Raw genomic sequence first — 23,694 nt, forward strand, 5'->3', positions numbered from 1 at the left:
ACATTGTTTACTGTAACACTTTTAAAAGCAAAGGTTTTGGCTTTGCAGTGAAAGATTCCTGACTATTTCTGGCTTAGGATGTGTGGATGTTTAGTGTGCACTTTCAGGAACAAGTTATGAGAAGTTAGCACAACTCACTAAAAGTTGCCAGCTGAGATATAGCAGAGGACTTGGCAATTTCCAGACCACGGAGACAAACGTCGTCTGTAGTTACGAGGACAGGGTTACCTGACCATTCAATCCTACTGCTCACCTGCTCAGACCTGTCCAGGTAGACTTTTGCCATTCCCTATATGCTAGCTATTTTCTGCCTAGCACTTGAAGAAGGCAGAGTCAACAGCTTTGAACGAACACAAAGTCAATTACCTACCTGGGGGAGCTCCAGCCAACCTTTCTACAGCCTGTATACTTGGAAAACTTCACTAATTCAGCCTGTCCTTCACTTGCACAGGGCAGAACAAGTTTAGCAATCAATGGCAGCCATTTCCTTGACTTGATCACTCACCCGAGACAACTTCTACTCTGCAGCCTGAAAACATTCCTCACTTGATGTCAGTTGTGTTTGGACAATGGCAGCTGAAGCCCATTTTCCACAAAAGGCATATGGCTCCCAAGGGGACAGTTTGGTGCTGTTTGCTTCAGTAAATCCTGATCTTTGGTGCATTTCCACAGCCAGCTGTTCCCTTAGTTGGTACAGTTAGCGATACATGTTAGCGATAAAAGCCAGTATGTTGTCATGGTTACATCATCAACTTTAAGAGAGCTAACAGTTCAGTGGGTTGATTCATTGTCCATAAGGCAATCTAAAGCGTTCATGTAGTGCTTCTACAAAGCTCCAAAAAGCACAAACGTGAAGTTTGCATTTACCAAAAACTACGTACAGCCAAAAGTTGTGTACAAACATAAGCCGTTAGGGGGGAACGAGGCTTGGGTAACAATTAACTATTTGGAACTGGAAAACTGGCATTTTACAGCACGTTTTAAACTGGCCCATAATAACACAGTGGTAGGTGTAAAATATATACAACAAGAAACTGAAAGACAAAATCATGGATAATTTTGCACATCTGCTAGAAACTCTCACATTTACCTAACGAGACCACCTTGCTGTTCATCTTCATTTTCTGGCTCTGACTCTGCTTTGAACATGTGTCAGTAAATCTGACACATTTGTATGCTTTTAATTTGTCAGAAATATTCTGTACTGCTGTTGCTGCTGTTTAGCATAGCCATTTGCTAACCAGTGACTCAGCAATTCAACTGAAGACACATCCTCGTGTACTTTAATTTTGAGGAGGCTAAAGAGAAACCCTCATTCTGTTATAATTACAACTTATTTGGAGTCATATTTTTAGAGTTATATAGTGGTACCAAAGACTAAGAATGAAATAATCCTGTCTGGTCCATTTAAAGTTTAGTTTGAATTGTTCAAGTGGCTTCTTTTAAATAACTTGTTCATTTCTTTTTCAAGCAGGTTGATGATTTGATTTATCCTAATCTTGACAAAAAGGACATCATTCTCACATGGTCTTCCTAAGGGACACAAAAACATTTCAAATAAATTATCCAAACGGTCTTCCTCTCTCTAACTCTTGCATTATGTCCCATCTTTTCTTTTCGACTCTATTTGTTGAAATCAGGCAGCTTAATTAGCAGTTTGTCAACCAGCTCCCTCAGGGAGGAACCACACACTGGGCAGACACTTCACACAAACACACACCCACACACACGCAGACACACACACACATATACAGGTGCAGCCTTTTGTCCTTTTAGCTAATTCCTCCCTGGTGCACATAAATTTGCAGTAAAGTTTGCACAAATGCTTGTTTCTGCATCCCCATGGGGAACCTCTATAAACACGAGACATTTCCTAGCTTCTAACACCAACCATAACCATCACTAAGCCTGTCTCTAATTCAATTCCAGCCCTAAATATAAAACTCCCCACCAGGATATAAAACCAGAAATGCATGCACACATATTCATATCTGCAGTAGGAAGTCCTACTTGAGCACTGTGGAGGAAATAATGAAGAGTAAATGCCATGGCTCGTGGAGAGAAGACGTCTTTATAGTCTCTAAGAAATGGAGAACTGCTGTGCTGGAAGAAAGTTTGGCCTTGACCTCTTTTCATAATCTATACATTTGGTGTTTGTTTGGGCGATTTTCTTCATGTGGTACAGTTTAATTGTTTTTATCACCCTCGTGCACATGACCCCTTTCCTGAACTGCTAAACTTACGTTTCACCAGATCCACACATAACTGTCCTTTAGGTGATACTTCTGCCAAGGAGGTTATGTTGCTGGCTGTCTGTCTGCCTGTTAGCGACTATAAACAATAAGTACTGGATGGATTTCCATGATGCTTATCTGAGAATGGGTCTTTGTCGAACATAAAGCACATTCACAGCAGCCTTTTTGATTTAAATCCAAGTCTATTTGGTTGGAAAGTCACTTCCTTTGGGGCTAATGTAAATACGCAAATGAATTCTGATTTGGATCAAACAAGAAAACTAGGTCTGCCTACAAAGCAGGTTTCGTTCATTCATTTTCCAAACTGCTTAATCCAATTCAGAGTTGCGGGGGAGATGGAGCCTATTCCAGCTGGCTTTTGGCAAAAGGTGGGGTACACCCTGGACAGCTCGCCACTCCATTGCAGGGCCACTCAGAGACAAACAACCACTCACGCTCACACTCACTCCGAGGGGCAATTTAGAGTAACCAATTAACCTAACGTCCATGTCTTTGGACAGTGGGAGGAAGCTGGAGTACCCGGAGGGAACCCATGCATACATGTGGAGAACATGCAAACTCCACACAGAAAGGCCACTGACTGAACCCCTCCCCAGCCAAGGATCAAACCGCCGACCTTCTTGCTGTGAGGCCACAGTGCTGACCACTATTCCACCTAAGCAGCCTCGGCTAAGTTCAAGCCGACCAAATACAGGAAGTATTTGGTCGGCTTGTATTTGCTTGTATTTGCTACAAAGCAAAGTGCATTGTGGGTCCAAGGCACACTCTACTCGACAACCAGAACTAATGCATGTGGGATGACAGACGGCTCTGGACGGGAGAAACGGCTCACAAGAAAATCGTGGAAGAATTTGGGCAAAGTTCTGATAGAAATCTGATGAACCCAGACCAATGTGATCTGATACAGATCCATGTTTTATTCCCTCTGGTGGAGAGTGAAATTATTTAAAACCGGGTCTCCAGTTGGACCGAGTTTAGCAGACTCGATGTGATAACACCCTTAGATTTGGTATCCAGATCAGTTTGAAGGATTCTTTATCACTAGCTGTGTTCCATTACATTTTTTTCACAAAATAAAAGCAATACTTGTAAGTTTTGATACACAACAATTAAAATTTGCGTGTGTTTCCATTGAACAGTGTTTTGCCTGGGTTCTCGTAAAATCTCGTCCATCTCACAAGTTTTTACAAGAATTGCGGCTCATGCATGCAGCCATGTAGCATTATTTTGGTGTTTTCAACATGTTGTGGATAATTTGCTATGGCTTTTCAAAGCTTTTCTCCCTCATTTTCTTTGCTAAAACTAAAAAAATTGCTGTTGTTTGTTCCATACTCTTCCAATGAACTGATTACGATCCCCCACATCACATCCAGGGACACGTGAATGTGAAAAAAAAAATGTTTAAATGACACTTTTTCAATATATTTCTGTATCAAAACATCTGAAAAACCTCATGAGTGTAAAAACTTTTTAGTGATATTTGAGACTTTTTTGTCGAAATGTGGGTGTTTCCATTAGCTTTTTTTTTTTTATTGCAACATTAGTTTTTGTGCCTGTGATGGACTGGCAACCTGTCCAGGGTGTACCCCACCTTCGCCCAAAAGACTGCTGGGATAGGCTCCAGCTTCCCAACGACCCTTCATTAGACTAAGCGGTTAGGATAATGAATATGGAAACACACTTATTGGGAGGTAAGGCCATTTTCAGTATATATGCATATGACTCCACAATAAATGGTGAGAAAATTATGGTATTCACTTCCACTTCCTCAATCCCATCATAATATTAGCTGCAAAACCTTCCTTCCAGATTAATTCCAATTCCAATGATGTTAATGTCCAAGTTACCTGTTACTCCCAGTACTGCTGAATTTTGTCTTTCAACATTAAAATGCAATAAGTAAAAACATTACTTTTGCTGTAGTCAGTTTTTAGTAAAAACACATTTTTTACTAAAAACTTGCGTTACCACCACTATATAGGGCTAAATCACGCTTTGCCATCTGTATACTCCAGATCTACTTTTAGGAGCAAGCTGTAGACTTGGCTCCTCAAGGAGCATTTTTTACACTTAACTTACACTTACACTTAACTCTTCTGTTTGTCAGAGGAGTTGCAGAACGTGGTCCAGTTCTTTGCAACAAACCAGCACAGAATTCGCTGCGCCCAAGACGTTATTGTGAGATCTATTGTTTCTGTATTTTAACAAAGAGACTGTTGCAGGTAGAAAAGGGAACGGGCAAAAAATTGCACTGCCAATAGCACTACAAGGCAACAACAACACAATAACCGGACTCTGAGACACTTATATGATGTTTGATTTCTTGCTTGTGTTGTTCTCACTCTCAGATGCAAGTTGCTTTGGATAAAAGTGCCTCTACATGACTGTAGAAGAGATAAGAAAAGAATACAGCAGGCTCTTTGTAATAAAGTTAATTATAACATCACTGACAAACCTTCAGACTCACCTGGAGGTTTCATTTCATCAGGATCACCAGTCCCTCCATCAGCAGACCATCTTAAGATGAGGCTTGATGTGTTTGGACACAGCTGGAGATCATTTACGTTTCAAGCTGTAGCAGATTCTGTATGTAAAGACAGACCACCTCCTCCCCCTCGGGCCATTACTCTGGATGTTTGTCCTGATGCGTTCATGGACCAGACTGCATGCTGCTGTCCAAGTTCAGGAGTAATTAAAAACCTGTTGCTATAAAGAACTGCTTTATAAGAACATACACATACATACCTGCACAGGGCTCTGCAATAAAGGAAAAGAGTTTTAGTATAATAGTGCAGGACCGTTTTCTTATTGATGCTGCTGCCTACACCAGCTGACTTTCTGACCATTACATCCCTCCCCTGCAGCTTGTATGTTCTTTTCTTGCCCACTCCCGCTGGATACCATTACTGGCTGCTCTGTGATGTAGGTCCCAAAGGACATGACCTCAATCCTGATGAAGCTCTCTCGTGTAAATCATCCAACAAATAAGTGGCTATTTATAGCAACAAAGTTCAGCAGCAATAAAAAAAAAAAAAGGCTCAAAACTATAAATATATACTTAAAAAGTCTTCTGACCCCATCAAAGCACTCCTGTAATGCAAAACTTAGTAAGGAACACAGTTTGCTTGTTAGCTTTCTGAATTATGTGCAAGTGGCAGCAATCAATAAACACCAAACACCAACACAGGAAATCCTTTCTGAAGGCAGCCATTGATTAGATCAATAATGAGCCAGAACAGGCAAATAATACACAAGGAGTGGGAAATAAAGTGGTTTTAACCCAGCAACTGGCTTGGATTGTCAGTAGCTTACAGCAACTCCAAAAACCACCCGAGCAGCTAAAACCCACGCTAAAAGAAAACCCCAAACACATCAGAGACACTGTGACACTTTAGCGAGGCCGGTCTCGCTACTTCAGTACCTCAACCAGCTGTCAGAACTAGTTAAGGCATTTTTCTGACAGCGTAGGTTTGATTTTGATATTGGTACGAAAGCGGTCCATGGAGGTCCCTGAAAAACAAATGGCTGTTGATACTTGTGATATCATTTATGGGTTTATCTGACAGGAACACGTTGCTTCTGTAACGTATGTTGCTTCTGTAATGTTTGTTGCTTCTGTAACGTTTGTTGGTCCTGTAACATTTGTTGTTTCTGTAACATTTGTTGTTTCTGTAACATATGTTGCTTCTGTAACGTATGTTGCTTCTGTAACATGTTGTTTCTGTAACATGTTGTTTCTGTAACGTATGTTGCTTCCGTAAAACATTGCCTCTGTAACATATAATGTTTCTGTAACATATGTTGTTTCTGTAACATTTGTTGCTTCTGTAACATGTTGTTTCTGGAACACGTTGCTTCTGTAACGTATGTTGCCTCTGTTACATATGTTGCTTTTGTTACATATGTTGCTTCTGTAACACATTGCCTCTGTAACATATGTTGCTTCTGTAACATATGTTTCTGTGACATATGTTGCTTCTGTAACACGTTGCTTCTGTAACATGTTGCTTCTGCAACGTATGTTGCCTCTGTAACGTATGTTGCTTCTGTAACGTATGTTGCTTCTGTAACGTATGTTGCTTCTGTAACGTTCTTTGCTTCTGTAACATTTGTTGTTTCTGTAACGTTTGTTGCCTCTGTAACGTATGTTGCTTCTGTAACGTATGTTGCTTCTGTAACGTTCTTTGCTTCTGTAACATTTGTTGTTTCTGTAACGTTTGTTGCTTCTGTAACCTTTGTTGCTTCTGTAACACGTTGCTTCTGTAACACGTACTTCTGTAACGTATGTTGCCTCTGATACATATGTTGCTTTTGTTACATATGTTGTCTCTGTTACATATGTTGCTTTTGTTACATATGTTGCTTCCGTAACACATTGCCTCTGTAACATATGTTGCCTCTGTAACGTATGTTGTTTCTGTAACATATGTTGCTTCTGTAACATATGTTGCTTCTATAACGTATGTTGCTTCTGTAACATGCTTATGTAATGATGCCCCCTCCCCCTCGGCTTCCTCTCTTCACCTCTGTCATTGCTCCACGCCTGTCTCTCCGGCTTATGTTCAAGTTTCACTTGTGAAACTGATTTCACAGCAGAGACCGTTGCGAACACCCTTCACCACTTCGTCTTAGAGTTTCATCGTCTGAGTCTGCCGTGATCTATCTGGTAAATCTGCTCTTAAATTGGTCTGCGTTGACAGATGAAGGTCGATTTTAACAGCAGATTCTCCTTCCACTTTTTATCACTCACTTATCATTGTCCAACACGCCGGCCCCTTATTTACTCTTTATTTTCTGTTTATACTTGTGCTTCTGACTAAACAAGAGGAATTTGGCTAATTGCTTACTGATGAGGAGACCAGTGACAAGGCTGCATGTACATTAGAAATGCACAGTGATGATGTGAACAGTATTCATTTGCATGTTCCCCTTTAAACCAACAGGATATGAAAGCGAGGCAGAGACGGTGCTTTGCAGGAGAAAGTTGTTCCAACCCATGGTCAGATCTTAACCGTTAATAGATGTTATCAGTCAGACTTTAACAGCTGTGTGGGTTATTGTTGTCAGAGGACAAAGCGTGTGTTTGTGGAGCGGTCATGGAGAGATGGTTTCGAGTGCATGCTCTGCCACTCCAATTAAAAAAAAGTTGGGGTGCAAACTAACAACAGCAATTAGCAATGTTGTGCAAGTCTCGTCAAATCTAAACCTGACAAAGCAACACATCTGTAAAATACAGGAACAGGAGCATCAAGAGGCTGGAAAAGTAATTCATAAACATAAAAACCACTGGAGGAACTTTAGACGATCCATTTTCTGTTCTGCTTTTGATGAATTCTGGGTCACAGAGGAGCTGGGGTCTACCCCGAGAATTAGCAGCTGCAAGTCGGGGTTCAGTCCATCACCGGGCCGACAAACAGCCACTCACACTCTCTCTTTCAAGAGATTTTCAAGTTACCAGCAAATACTTTCCTTTGGACTGCAGCAGGAAGCCGAGGTTCCTGGAGGGAGACACTAGAAGAACATGCAAACTCTGCACTGACCTGCACACACCCGAATTAAGCAGCGCTGCATTAAACCCAGACATGATTCTACTGGAAACCAGTGCATGGACTCAGGAAGATTCCAGAAACCTCCCAGTTCAGCCTGAAATCCACACATGCAGGTTAAAGCTCCATTAAATGTACGTTATGTATCCATGAATAATGGCACATACTGCAGCATTTTAGCCAAGACTAATTTTCAATGCCCATCCCTAGTTGGGCTTTTACACAATAAGAAAGTATAACAGTTTACATTGCATTGCAAAATTAAAAGTTACACATAGGTGTCTTTATATACACAGTTGTGCTCATATTTATTCATACCCTTTCATTAAAGAATGAAAAAAACAGCTGCCTGTAAAATAAGCTGAAATTGACTAAAATAATAATAAATAAAAAAATTTATGAAAATCATGACATTATTTTCTAATTCTGGTTCAATAGAAACATATTTTTAAAAAGCAAACCAATAAGATAATTTATTACATATTCCATCAGTCATAAAGTAATATATTGTTGAACAATCCTTTAATGTTTCCGCTCCAGTCAGGTGTTTTCTGTTCCTCTCAGTCAGACTTCTGCACCTGTTGACAGGTATTTTGTCCCACTGTTCAACAGAAAAGTCTCTAATTTGTCCAGGACACATTTGGTTTTTTTTCTTTCTTCAACTCAATTAAATGAAAAAACAGTGTCTTATATTACTAAGTTATATTTTTGCAAATTTTTAGTTATTGTTCCTTTTTTAAGTCTCCAGTTATTTGAGTGACTGTTGTAAATTCAGCTTTTCTTTAATGAAAGGGGATGAAGACATATGAGCACAACTGTATATTCAAAATACAAATATGTATATGTACACCAAAATGTACAATTAAGTGGGAACAGGATCCAGAAACACGCCGTCTTCTCTGGACCAAAGCGCATTTAAAATGTTCTGAGTGGAAACCTGGATGAAGATGTGGAATAGTTAGTGGACAGCATGGACGGCGTGTCCTGCAGACTAAAGAGGAGAGGGAGCATCCAGCTTGTTATCAGCCTGCATCTCTGATGGGATGGGGTTGCATTAGTGCCGATGGCGTGGGCAGCTTCCACATCTGGGAAGCTCCATCAATGCTGAAACATCTGCTCCCATCCAGACAACGTCTCTTTCAGGGAAGACCTTGCAGGTTCCACCATGCTGGACCACATCCTGATGGTGGAACAGGAGAACTGGTCTGCTGAAGTCCAGTTCCACCAGTACAAACCAGGATCCAGGACTGTGGAGCAGCTGGGATCCTGCATCAGACCAGAACGGGACGAACTGCTCTCCTCACTTCCCAGATGTTTACAGAGGAGATGCTAACGATGCTAAACATCATCCTGGAACTTTTTACAGACGTGTTGCTGCATCAGATTCATCATCAGCTCAGATTTTCCATAAAATGTCTCCGTTTTATCATCTGATATGTTGTTTATGTTCTACTCGGAATAAAATATGAGTTCCTGAATTTTGTAAAACATTAAATTATGTTGTTTATTTACATTTTACACAAAGTTTTCACGTTAAATTAACTCCTAAGCTGCTCCTTGTCCCGGTCGTTATGATGCTGCTTCTGTTGCACTTCAGCAGATTTTTCTACTTCATAATGATTAAATATTATAATAGTTAATAATCAGTTGCATAAATATTTAGACAAATGTGTCCTTTATGTACAGAAATGTCTCCTGCTGCTCATTGATAAAGATGAGAAATACCAGGCATGAGATGAGATGTAGAGAGCGTTTGGTGTTGCTACAGTGAAGAGGCGGAGTCACGCCGATGAAGCGAGTAGAAGCTGCATCGTATGTTCGATTCTGTACTTCTCCCCAGCTGACAATGAAGACACACAGCACGGTGTGTAAAATCCCAAACAGAAACACAGAGAAGGAATGAGGAAAGACTCCAGGACCACATGGCGGTCTTTGTGCTTTTTCTGGGCCGCCTGCTGTTGTTGCAGCAGCGTTGCCTCAGACTTGTTTGGAAAGATGTCTTGTTTTGTTGCTCAGAGCACAAACATGAATTAATGATTGTCCAAGAGAAAACTTTGCACCACTATGTACTTTTTAAAAACATTAATCAAATATTTATGTTTACAGCCTCATCAATGAATATTTTAGGAAATTCTAACCTTGCAATCTGTATTTGAACAACAAATCTGCATTTTACCCAAAAACACTAACGAGCACAAACTTTACATTTTATTTTGGCCACTTGGAAGTTAAACAACATTTTATCCCAGATGAGCTTGAGAAGGCGTGAAACCTGCGGAAGGAACGCCAGGTATGAAGAACCAGCAGGATTTCAGTTCAGAAACTGTTTTGTTTTTTTGTTTTTTTTAACGTTTCTGTAATAATCAAGAAGTAAAATGAGTTTCTCTGACTTCATGATGAAAGTTCTTCAAGCTGAAGCGTCAAGGCCTGAAGGCTGAATGGAAATCCTCTTTTATTGTTATTACGTGTCATAAATGACTGAGTGTCGACAGAAAACCTTTCTCACTGCCTACACACACACACACACACACACACAGAGTTTTTCCTGTATAAACACATTTTTAGAGCCTTTACCAGTAAGATGCTTCTCCTCCCAGTGGTCTGCTGATGATGGTCTATAATAACGTTCATAAAAGAAAATCTAACTTTTAGTGACTGAAGAACATTTTCAGGTGAAAAATCTGCTTTGTTGTTACATCATTATTCACCTGACATTTAGAACCGCTAACGCCAGACTGTGAGGACGCTCGTCGCTTGGAAATAAGTGATTTGCAGGAAGGTGGTCGGTGGACTCCAGCTGAGCAAAACATGAGTATCAACACATGAATATTTAATGGCATCAGACAGGTTGACTTATTTCTCGCTCTGACTCCAGCTTGTTGCTTTCAGCATAAATATGCAGATTCAGAATAAAAAAGGTTTTATTTTCTTCTGTTTGGACCCATTTTCCTGTTGGAGTCGAAGGGAAACGTTTGCCTGGTGCCGTATGTGGCTTCAGATGCAGGATTTCGGTCACCTGACACAAGCAACACATTTTCACATGAACACCTGGAAACTCTGGACTGAAACTGGTTTATACTGGCATGGCGTCAGGTTGGTCAGCTGGTCTGCTGATGACAGTAGGGCTGGTTTTAGCTGCTAAAATAGAAGGTTTTCTGGATGGTTTGCTTCAGTTCTGGCAAGTTCAGAAGTTCAGAAAGTTCAATTCAGAAACTTTATTGTCATTGAACCAGTCGGCACAACGATATTAATTCCAGTACAACCCCTCCAACATACAACATACATGTGACATAAACAGGATCAGGTAGACTGAGGAAGGCGCGAGTCCAGCCTCTGGGATACCATGTGGAGCTTGATTATGTTCCTGTTTGTGTTTCTGCATCAGCTGAATCCTTTATCAATGTTTGAACACATCAGTAGACAAAATGTTTCTGACCACTAACTACAGTAGAGACGTGTCCGAGCTTTAAAGGGGTGCTATTCTGGTGTTTCGAGTTTTCTGGGCTTTCTACAGTGTTACATGTGAACGGTACTGTTTTTTATCACCTAAACGCATGTTTGAGTTTGAGTTCCAGTACTCTCTCCGTTCGGTTTCCATGGCGACGAAAAGCGCGTCGTTTTAGAGAGTTTTTTCTACTTGGAAATCCTTGTGACGTCCCGGGGGATAAGGTTCGGTGATTGGTTACCTTCTACTGGTTAACAAGGGCATGTACAAATACATCAGGCGGGTGGAAAACGTGGGATAAAGTTATTTCCAACGATGGCTGGTGAGTTTACCAAAGAGAGACATCCTGCTGCATTCGTTGCTGTGGGTTGCTGTTTTCCACTTCGTTTTCAGGGTCTGATTCAGGTTCCAACATGTAGGGCTGTATGCTATGTGTTGACATTGTATTTTGTTTTTTTATTGAGTTCATATGAGCCTAATCCTTCTGTTTATGAGACGTTACAATGACGGTGAAAGCAGGTGTGGTGCGCGCTCCCGATGTAGTGCAGTGGCGGGAGGCGGGGCTTAATGCGGAAGAGTCTCAATCCACTCGTTTTGCCCGCAGGCTGATCTGACAGCCTACGGAGAGGGTCGGTCTGAAGTAAATAATGTGATTTGTGACAATAACTCCATCAATCCCAGCCCTTCTGGTCTCAGAAATAAAAATAAATTACCCTGAAATGCTCATAATAGTTCCACTTTAATTTATCCTCCAATATTATAACACGGTCTTCGTGGTTTAAACTTTAAATTTCCAAGTAATTTAATTACTGTCTGATAAAAGGGAAAGCAACTGGCACCATTTAGTTATTTCATCAATGTAAACAGACTTTATTGCAACTTCTAGTAGTAGTAGTAGTAATGTTATATGATATATAATATATTATAATAATATAATAATCTTCCCGTCGTCCAAAGACATGCATGTTAGGTTTAATAGTTACAGTGTGTGAATGTGAATGTTTGTCTCTCCGTGTTGGTACCGTGATGGACCAGTGACCTGTACTGGTGTACCTGCCTCACACCAGTGATTGCTGGGATGGACTTCAGCTTCATGGTGACGCTTCATTGGACGAAGCGGTTAGGAAAATGGATGGATGGATGTTACATCATCAAATCATTACATGATGAAGTAGTATACAGGTTTTTGGAATTCCCACACCTTTCTACTCATTCTGCTTCATATATCTTTAAACAACACATCATCCACATACTACATACTTGTCCAATTTAATATCCATATACACATGCATACCTGCATATATATATATATATATATATATATATATATATAGACTACATAAATATCCATCAGCTTATAATATTCCATCTGTTTATCAGTGTTTATCCCTCATCCTCCAGATACTTTGTTTGAAATACTTTGTTGTTTTAATTATTTGTCTGTTTGTGCTTTGCTTTAACTCCTGTTCACCAGTCACCCCACAGCCTGGCGTGCACGCTTTCATCCTTCTTCTTACTTTGTGCTTTAATTTACTGCCTCCTTCTCGTTCTCTCAACCTTCTCCGCATATTTCTGCGCTGTTTTAAATGAAACCAAGTCCATAAATTTCAGTGTGTTATGTAATAAAAAGTGGGTTTGTGTGTCCTCTGTATGTTGTTAACTCTCCTCGCTGCTCTTTTCTGAAGCATGTGAGGCTGCTTCAACGTCGCCAGACCTCCACAGGCTATGATAAATATGGTAAAAACAGTGAAAAATATAAAACATTGAGTGATTTAGCCGTTTTCCTCTGCGTAACGTCGCCTGTGCTGTTTAAGCTGTTTAAGAGAAATTCATATGATAAAAGAAATAACAATGAACTTCAGCACAGCTTTTGGTTTGCTGTATTTCTGCATGGACCTAATTTCTTCATGTGTCCAGCTGGGTCTCAGACGGAGCCCAACACACAGTGCACAGGCATCAACATGGTGATGCGCAGATCAATATATGATTTATAAGCAGGCAGAGTTGCACATGGCCCCTTGAGGAACGCGTCGCTCTGCCAGTCGGGTTCGGGTCGACTGCAGGAGTCGTTTAAAATTTCATGATGTTAAAAGCTCTTGTGAAAAAGTGCTTGTTCGCGTCGGCATTGTGGCAAATGCTGATTTCAGCATTTTACGTCTAAACACACAAAAACAATCAAATATTTAAATACTGAAGCGTTTGTAACGCAGCAGCAGCTGCAGCGGCTCCATCTAAGTGTTTCTTAGTGTTCCTGCAGCAACAAGATGCTCTTTCTCGCTCACACCCAGCTCCAGTCCATCACACAGGCTTAGCTGGGAACTATCTGATGGCTTGTTACACGCTGAACATAAAAGAGACACGTCTGCTGCACACATGCCTGACACCTGTCAGCTCGGTGCGTAAGGATCCTCGCACAGCATTTGACTGCTTCTGCCGTATATTTTCCAGGCTTATGCTTGCAGCAGGCCTGTTTTCCAGCCATATGTTGACTCATGAAAGGTTAATCTGCATATTGCAGCAGAAACAACACAAATCTGTGCAGGCGAGAAAGTTTTAAAGTTCACTCTTTGTTCTTACAGAGGGAGAGACTGCGAAACATCGAGAGGATCTGCAACCTGCTGAGGAAGGTAAGCGGCAAGGAAAACATGTCGTGTTGTGCTTCTGTGATAAGTTTACAGATCTGCAGAAAAGCATGGAACCCAAACGGCATCATGACTATCCTCCAGCAGCAGATAGCGTGGATTTGCAGAGCGGCACATGCCTGCAGGTCGCGCTCCCGCTGCTCAGTTTTTGACTTGCAGTGATTCCTCTTTTGTCATCCTGCCACATGTTGGGCTGACATGAAAGCTGAGACAGACAGAGAGTTTCTGCAGAGCTCTGTTGTTTGTTTCTGTGTGGGTTTGCCTTGAGGACTCAGCATGAGGATGAGGAAAATCCCTCCTCCCAGCCTCAGTGTGACATCTGTTTCTCCCTCCACCTATCTGACATTCACACATCTGAATCTGTGCATTCACGTGTGTGTGTGTGTGTGTGTGTGTGTGTGTGTGTGTGTGTGTGTGTGTGCGGCGCAGGATGTTCATTGGTTGAACAGCTGATGTTGGTTATCAGCGTTGTCAACTGGAGCCCTCAAGCCCTCCACTGGTCCTTCAGGAGTGCATTTTCTCTAGTGTATTTGCAGAAACACACACACACACACACACACACACACACACACTTTAAAATACTCTGTCCTTGCAGCTGTGACCTACTGAGATCCCTGGAAGTGACTAACACAGCTGTAATGCATGATTTCTGAATGAAAGCTGATATCATACGATGGTTAAACAGCTACGTAACATTAACATCATCCAAACCTGTTTGTTGTTAAAGCAGATGCTTATTTTATTCATTATGTTTCATATTCATTTAATTTAAATTGGTTTGATTTTATCCTAATATTATTATTATGTTATTGTACATTAATATAATGTGTTTCAGAGGTTCCTCGTCCTCATGAACGCAGTTTTTTTGTTGTTTTTTTACACTGAATGAGCTGAACAACAAACCGTTCCTGCTTTTTGATGCTGATGAAAAGAAACGTTAAATGAAATGAAAAGTACTTCATTGATTTTCTGTGTCCATTAGTCTAAGTCAGGGAGAAGGTGGAGCCTGAAGCGAACCGCAGGCAGGAGGCGGGACAGACCCGGCACAAGTCACCGCACGGCCTTTCCCATTTTCCCATTTCAGTGTTGTAGTTTTTTAAGAGAAGAAGAAGCAGAAAATATATTTTTCTGGAGGCTGAATGCAGAAATGATCTGCATTGGAGTTGAAGAAGTCTCTCTCTGAACACACTCTGGTGCGTCTTCACTGTGATGTTGGGAGTCGTTTGTTGTTTCCAGCAGCTTGTTCAGCATTTCTCCGCTTTTTATCACCTAGTTTTCCACGTTACGTCTGAAAAGACGAGAAGCAGGAAGAGAAGTTGGTTTATTTCTGGTAAACATAAGAACGGCACCTCCGCCTCCTGTCCAATCAGAACCCTTCCCAACCCCCAGAGTTAAAGCTGAATTAAATAAAGGTGAATAAACGTGTTTCACATGTAAACTTTAATTCTGAATTCCTCATTCTGAATTAAAAACCTTCATAGTTTGTACTGCCGTGGTACACAGCAGGCGTATCATAGAGTTATCAATATTTTCCAGATTAAAATCAGTAGATTGCTTAAAAAACTGGAAGAGATGAGAAAGGTAGAAGAAGAGGAGCCTCTTCGCTTGTTGGTCGTTATGCTTAACGTCATGTCATCCAGAAAGCAACATGGTCGTTAGAACCAAGCGGCAACCTCTGGCGGTTAAAAGTGAAGCTTATGCAGAAGTGCATAAAACTGCAGTTCCCCCTTCATCCACTAGGGGCTGCAAAACAGAGCAAATCCCCATAGACTCCCATGTTAAAAAGACCAACTTCACAGCAGAAATAAACATGTTTACAGCAGAAATAAACATGTTTACAGCAGGAATAAACATGTTTACAGCAGGAATAAACATGTTTACAACCTGGTACAAAAATCCATTTTAGGTTTAATAGGTCAGGTTTACCTTCATGACATCTGTGGGGGGAGTGAAGATTTTTTTCTAACTCGCCCGTTTAAAAGTAATTTAATCTCAAACTTCGGCATATTTAGGGGCGTGTCCTTTTGATTGACAGGTACCCGATCTCCCGCTTCAAGGCAGAAGAATGTAGAACAACCGCGGTTTTTAGCCAGTTAGCAACATGGCTTAGCTTTAGCCCGCTTACCTCCGTTAGCTAGTTAGCTCCTGTTATCTCTGGGTTAGCTCGGTTAGCTCTTAGATACAGAAAGCTCGGAGTTCGCTCGATGTCAATCATCCACCATGACGCTCACAGCCCCCCTCTCAGCTCCACCTCTTTGCCCATATATATATTATCCGGGTGAGACGACACACATGCCCCTGCCAAGATGGCGATGGTAGGAACCGCCCACCGAGCTTCAAGTCAGCTCTTCAGAAACCTGCGGGTGACGTCGCGGAGGCTCCGCCCATCTTTTTATATACAGTCTATGGTTAAAACACACTGATTTGTCGTGCATTTTAATTTGAAAAATGTTTAAATTTAAAGTTTTATTTAAATCTTGATCCAGACAGTGAAACTGGTTTCAACACACCGTTTACACATCGTGCAGTTATGTAATGCAAGTGTTTGTTTCTTCCTGCCTGATGGTGGAAAAAAACGTCCCCACAGTGGATTTCTGCAGCCGGACCCCTCCTGAAACTAAAGCCACACAAGCTGCAATGTGTGTGTAACCAGCAGGGCCAGTGCTGGGACCAGTTTGACCGGATGTGAGGTTAAAGGGTCAGAAGTAAGAAAAAAAATGAAAAGTTTGGAAGACAGCTGCTTTTGTTCAGGTCCATCTAGGATAAAGCTGCTGTCAGTGATGTCAACATGAACCAAACGCTCATCTCCTCTCATGTAACAGTTTTGCTTTGTTCACCACTAATCCAGCAGCTGTGTCTGAGTTCTGTGCTCCTCATGGACCCCCCAGTAACAAGTGTTACGGTAAAACTGAACCAGTTTCCTCCACGAATGGAAGGTTAAAAATATTGTCAACCTTACATCCTGGACATGCCGGCTGCCCACCAGTACAAAAGAGAGACGAAGGTTGGGGTGTAAGAAAATATTGATAATGTCACAATATTTTGTTTGACAATATTAAATCAATATTTAAAAGCACAGTATTGATTTTCAATTTAGCTGATTTTTACTGATGAGGCAGATTTCCATTTTTTTTATTCATCTTGTAAATAAAGATCAGGTTTTATTTATTCCTAAGTGAAATATTGATTCTCTGTTCTTATTCTGTAAGTTGACGTCAAGCATTCAGTATCGTTCAGTGTTTACTACTAGTAAATAAAACTGCAATATATTGTCTTGCTTATAGTATCCTTATATATGGAAATGTATCGTATTGTTGGCTCGTAGTGTGATACGTATTGTATCGCCTAACTGTAGGAGGAAGCTGGATAACCTTCAGAGACCGACACAGGAACCGCTCTGCTGTACGGCGACGGCGGTAATCAGCACCCCAGCATGCAGCTTGGACTCCGAAACAACACGGTTTAATGTTACGTAACAGCTGCAGGTCGCAAAGCCTCACGGAGAAGGCAAAGAGAAACAGAAATGTTTAAAGGTTGTCTTAAACCAGCATAAACATGATGTGTGCAGGTTTTATTATGATCCAGTATGGAAAAACACGTAATTATGGCAGTCACTGAGTTTTCATTAAAAAAAAACAAAAAAAACAAAAACTAAATAAACTATATATATATATATATATATATATATATATATATATATATATATATATATATATATATATATATCTTTGCCTATAGATATATATAGATATATATAGATATAGATATATAGATATATATATATTATATGTATACTTTTATTTTGGGTTAAAAAGGCAAAAAGGTAAAACCAGAATATGTTCTTACGGTATATGAGTCATTGTAAATTCCAGTGCTTCTGGTTTCACACACACGGTTAAGTTGACATCATTTGCGTGCTGCATGAACTCTTTTGTGACCAATATTTTCAGTGTAGCGTAGAGCGCCTTTCAGCGTGGATGCCCAGGCTAATGATGCAGGAGGATCTGCTGCATTGTGGGGGCGTTTTCCCTCCTTTTTCCACTGCTCATCTGAGCCATTCAGCTCCCTCCAGCTGGCGCCAGCACAGCACAGCGGCTCTGACTGATTTGGTTAAAAGCTTTGGCTGCGCCTGTTCGTGTTGGCACACCTTTCTGACGGTTTCCACTGCAGACATAGATGCAAGGCATCTGCCATGTTTCTTCTGAGTGGAGAGTGTTGTGTTGGGTTTTGGATGGCTGGACTCCCATGCAGATGACAATAGCTTGTGGGAATACACTGTTTTTGTTTTTTTTACTGTCCTTTCTGCATGTGTGTGTAGTGTTCATTAGATGTGCAGCCTTGGGGCTTGATGCGACGAGCTGGTTCGTTGTCACAGCAACCGAGCAAACCTGAGCGTACTCATTAGCGCTTTTTCCTCCTTTATTTTTGGGTCTGTCCTGCCCCTCTTCCTTCCTCCTCTGCTTTTAAACCCCATGCCTCTCAACACGTTCTGAAAATCTCCCTCTCCGTCGTAAAAACTCGGCTTTGACTCTTCCATCTAGTCAGGAGGCGATTATCAAATCTTTTAGAATAATATTCCCACCCATTTATAGCGCAGTCTTAATGAATAGTCAGAGAAAGACGGAGCTTTAGGGATTAGGAATGGGAAATATTTGATGTGACAGTATGGTCATTTTTTGTTCTCTATGCTTGCTTAATCCTCCGTTCGACACTCCAAACACAAGCTGTTTACTGAACTGGCTCTGTGCTTACCCAACCATTCAGAGATTTTACATTATTGTGTTTGATGGTGTCTCTGAGTAGTATATAAAACCTTCTCCCTTTTACCATTGCACTATCACAAGCATTTATTTTTGTTACTTTTGTGGCTGTATACAGTATAATCCCTGTCGGAAAGGATGTTCTCCCATCTTGTTGTCATCCCAGAGTGTCTACTCCGCACCAAAGGCGGCGCAACGTGAAATGGTTGCCAGAGACAATACAAACAACCAGGCAAACACTCATTTATAAGGTTAGTTTAAAACCACTAGTTAAGCTGACATACATGTTTGTTGGATGTCTGGAGGAAGCCAGAGAACCAGGACAGAAAAGTACAGCGAGAACCTCACTTTCCTGGTTCTGCCTGAGTCTCACAAACCTGCTGGACCAGCAGCGCCGGTCCTTCTGACAACCAAGCCAGGCATCAGCCGGGGAAATATCCGCTGGGGGAGCGGAATGTTCCAACATATGTTAAGAAGTAAATAAGACGTAGTTTTACCCAACTAATCTAGTTAATTAGCTGTCTGGTGAACAACACAGGAAGAAGAAGAGAAAGTGAAATCAAACCAGAGGTGATCAAGCTTTTCTTGTTTCTCTAAAACTATTTCTGTGCCAAAGTAAATGAATGTAGATCCAGAGCTGCCATGTTCGCTAAATGTGTTAGCTTACATGTTGCAGAGAAGATTTAATCAGAGTGTGTATTCATGTTGACTCCCGACCAGGTAAATATTCCTACAGAGGAATCAGATGTTAAATGGTTTATATTATCATATTTTTCATTGTGAGGATTTTAAGTAACGACCAAACTGCAAAGATTTCATGATTTTGTTGCGTGTTCATGTCAGAAGCAACATTATCCAGTAAAATATTACCACTGTGTTACTTTGAATATTTGGTTGATATGATAAAACTGAACTTTGAGAGCTTTTAGAGACCTTTTGTTTTATAAATGCACTTTTAAAGTACGTTCATTCGAGTCCTCAGTTGTTCCTGCAGGAATTTCAGGTAAAAAAATAAATAAATAAAAATCTACATTACACGTCACGTTCATTACCTTTGAGCAGCACTGTGAACCGGCCCGCATTCACACCAGTACAACCAGAACCAAAGTGGGCGGAGTTTACTTTAAGGTTTATAATTTAGTCATCAGTGTCGAAGCCGCAATGTTTACCAACTACACGTACCTCCTGCTGTTTATAATCATCCAGTCCCAATAGTCTTGGTTTGAAGAAAATATAAAGATTTATTCTTTCCTTTCGATATTTACAAAAATATTATCAAAATGTATGTGCTGATGGATATTAAACCAAACATAGACACGGTGAGAAAACTGTGTGTCTCCACAGCTGGTGAAAAACTAAAGCCTCCCAAACCAAACACGTTCTGCTGTCTTAATAGTACCCACCTAACTGCTCCTAAAGCCACAGCATGGAATAATCCCAAACAAGAAAACAGCTCCTTTTTACTTAAATATTCACCAAGTGTAAATATATTTACTGGTTGAACACAGGGATTAAAATAAAGTCGTCTTTTGTGAAAAAAGAGCAAATGAATTTAAACATATTTAATGAGTTTTTCTCGTACAATCAGAATCTTCTTGTCTCAAACGTAAGCAACATATTAGGATGGATTTTATTGGATGTTGTCAATACAAACTTACATAAATCATCTACCGAAGTTTAAATAGGTTGCCTGGCAACATAACAGTACGGCAACTTCCAGGTTTCAGCTGCAGCCGCTGCGCTAACGGTGGACGTGTCCAGCAGCATGCAGCAGTACGCGCTGCTGACAGACGGTGCTGGTAGGACATCTACAACATCAGCAACTTCATTAATGTTTTATTTGTTTTATTAACCTGCGTTGGGTTAAAGAGACGGTGTTCAGGGAGGGATGTATTTCGGGGAAAGTGGGGGGTTTGCTCTCTGTCCTTGTGTGTGGAAAGAGCTTTATTGTGTTTAAATGTCTTGTTATCTACTGTTTGTTTTAATCCTTATGACTTGATTTTATCTTGTAAAGCATGTTCATGTTGCCCGTAGCAGGAAAAGTGCTCAAGAAATAAAGTTTGATTTGATTTGATAGAAGCATCCAGCCTGACTTCAGTCTGGCTTTCAGGTAAATCCAGCCTTCACCAAGTCGCCATGCCATGAAGCAGGTGGAAGTAAAACACGTTTTATGGATATTGGGGACCAAGACGTGAACATTTAAAGACTTAAAGTTTATTCTGCTCATTTTGACAGCCATGATAAAAGCCGCAGCATTGGGTGCACAGGTGAAGAAGAAGAAGACGAGATTAAAGCCTTTTTTTGCCGCTTCGTGTTGGACATTTCCAGGTTTGCAGCTGATTTTGCGACTACCTTTGTCAGGTTTATCTGTGCTGCTTTAAACGGGCCGTTCTCTTGCTCCCAGCTTGCTGTACTCATGTTCCTGGTGAGAACAATGCAATGGCAACAGCAGTGAAGGACTTTTGCATCATTGTCCATGGCAACAAGAGAATCTGTCTTTAGCTTTTCAATATTTTAACAGTGTCTACCTTTTTGTGGTCGACTTGAATGCCTCGCTGCAGGGACTGCAGGACCTGTTCCTACCTCCTGAAACAGCTTCCATGCATGATAAAAACGGGGTTTTCACCTGTTCTCATGTTAAACAGTCAGTTGCAAGCTGGATGGTTCTATGTATCCATGATACATATACTATAAAAGAGCCGCTACAGCGTTTTTTTTCTTTTCTTTTTTTAAAGCATTGTCTTCAATAAAAGCCAGAAGCTACAGGCCATCAGAGTCAATCAGTGTGTGGAGCCATAAAGGACTGATTGCTCTTTTAGCTGCCGCCTTTGGGATCCCGTCTGTCTCAGCGAGGCTCTCCAGGCCGCCACACATCAGGGACAGAATATAACTAACGAAAGGAGCTTCATTAGGAGAACAGCTGTATTCTCTGCTTAAAGTTTGTTTTCTTTGTAGATGTTGTCAAATATTACTGTTTAAAGGCTCAATCAGCACGATCCTCGACTTCCCTGGAGGGTCTTGCTGTCTCTGGTCTAACGTTAAAAGCACGGCTGACAAAACGTCCCGCCTTTTACCTTCCAACGCCGACAGCTGCTCTCTTTTAACTCGACTCCTTTCACAAAGTTAATCACCAGAGACAAACACAAATGCCTCGTCATCGTTTCAGAAATGTAGCTCAATAGGTCCAGTGAATTCTGTTTCCTCACAAAAATGAGCAAAGAATAACTAAATCCATGAAAAACAGATATGTAGTCAGATATTCACACGTTTGGCATTGAGAAAGAAAAGTCATGCTAACCAGAGACGCCACCAGGTCTGCTGACTGAAGACTGAACTGTCCATGTGATCGTGAAGGAGTTGTTCTTTGTGAACCCTTCATGCAGGAAGTGTGTAAGTTCCCCATCAGTCACGGTAATGAGCTTATATGGAGCCACATCGCTGCCTTGATCCCAGTTACTGCTACCAGGAAGGAGGACCTGAGCGGTGGAGAAGGGACGGGGAGGAGGCAGCAGATAGGAGGGGAGGGGGAGGTGAGGAGGACAGGCAGGTAGAGCAGAGGAAGAAAAGATGGGGGGAGGAGGGGGAAATCCTCTTCTCAGCGACTGTTGTGTGAGAAATGGATATTAATAGTCTGCTGCATGATTTACATGGAAACTGCTCAATTTTCTCCGTTTCTGTTTTTGCCCTGTTATGCAGAGATAAGATGCAACCAATCAGCTCATGGCTGAGGCTGCTGATTCCCAACAATGTCAACTGAAACTTCGCATCGCAAGCTGAGGAACTGTAGGAGGATTAGCCAGGATATGTCCCAGAACTGGAGGAATGAGGAATATTTGACTCTGTTGTGTGGCGTGTTCAGCAGCTAACTGCAATTATCTCCGTTTAGGAATTTTCTAACAAATGCAAATAAATTAGATTTAATTCTTAAATGTTCAAAATTATATTCAGCATCCTCAATGTCATGATTTTTCCCAGCTGTCCCTGAAGACATCCTCCTGTTCGGATGAGGTTTCCACCTGTACCTCTCTCTATTTAAGCAGCAAGCCGTGGATTGTTGGATGAACTCTGTTAGTTTCCAGCCTACGTTAACGCTCTACATCACCCCGTATTCCTGCCCTGTTTCTCCTCCTGAGAACCTGCCCGCCCTGCGTTTTTCCTTGTCTCTTCCCCTCGTGTGTCAACTCGGTGTATGGACCTTGGACTTACTTTTGGATTTAGATTTTGGAAACTGGACAAACCCTCAATAATCTCTGGTGAGAGGAACTCTTTCTTTCCCTTCTTGGACATCATCTCTCCCTGTTTACCATTTCACTCACCCTCCTGTCGTCACCAGCCGGACCCGGTTTGGATCCTCTAAGGGGACTTCAAGCCCTCCCTGAGTTGGCTTCCTGCTTCCTCAACCCCAGTAATTAACAATAAAACCCAGTCCTGAGGACTTCTGGTTCCTTTGGGTCCCATCTCCTGAGCCGTTACACTCAAAGGTTCAACATGGAACCATTCAGCTTTAAAAGTCTCAACCAAAGGAGACGCTCGTCACATCAGAGCTTCTCATGACAGACCACCGTTCCTGAGAAACAAGCAGGGTTTTAAGAGTTAACCACCACAACCTGACCATGTCCATCCCTTTCTGAGCACAGTGTAGCATCTTCTGATGGAAACTTCCAGCAGGATGATGCACCATGTCACAAAGCTCACATCATCTCCACCATGACGATGAGTTCACTGTCCTCCAACGGCCTCCACATGGAGAGAAATTTGTGTCTTAACCAAAAATTATTTTTTAGAGCAAAAAATAAAAGTGAAAATCAACATTTTTTGGAGAGAGAAACAAATTAGGTTCCAATTAAAACATATTAGAGAAAGCATTCTTCTCCAACTTCAATCCCCCCCCCTCTGACACACACACACAACCTGTACAGGCCAACATGACTCAGCAGCAAGTTGACATGATAGTAGCGTTTATTAACTTAATGTGGAAATGTTCAGTATTACTCTGGAGAACTGCTTTTTTTAAATTTTATTTTTGTTAGGACGCTCGTGCGCCCC

General features: G+C 41.3%; 1 protein-coding gene across 1 annotated transcript in view; it reads left to right on the forward strand.

Annotated features, from left to right (window-relative positions):
• The window catches only part of cnih3 (cornichon family AMPA receptor auxiliary protein 3), a 109,963-nt gene that overhangs the window by 36,453 nt on the left and 49,816 nt on the right, over nucleotides 1-23,694 (forward strand). The window contains exon 3 of the mRNA XM_079255651.1: nucleotides 13,826-13,873. Within this exon, the coding sequence (XP_079111777.1) occupies nucleotides 13,826-13,873 (48 nt within the window). The remainder of the gene's footprint in view (nucleotides 1-13,825; nucleotides 13,874-23,694) is intronic.

This window comes from Telmatherina bonti (genome assembly GCF_933228915.1).
Source record: "Telmatherina bonti genome assembly, chromosome: 16".
In the NCBI taxonomy this organism is placed as follows: domain Eukaryota; kingdom Metazoa; phylum Chordata; class Actinopteri; order Atheriniformes; family Telmatherinidae; genus Telmatherina; species Telmatherina bonti.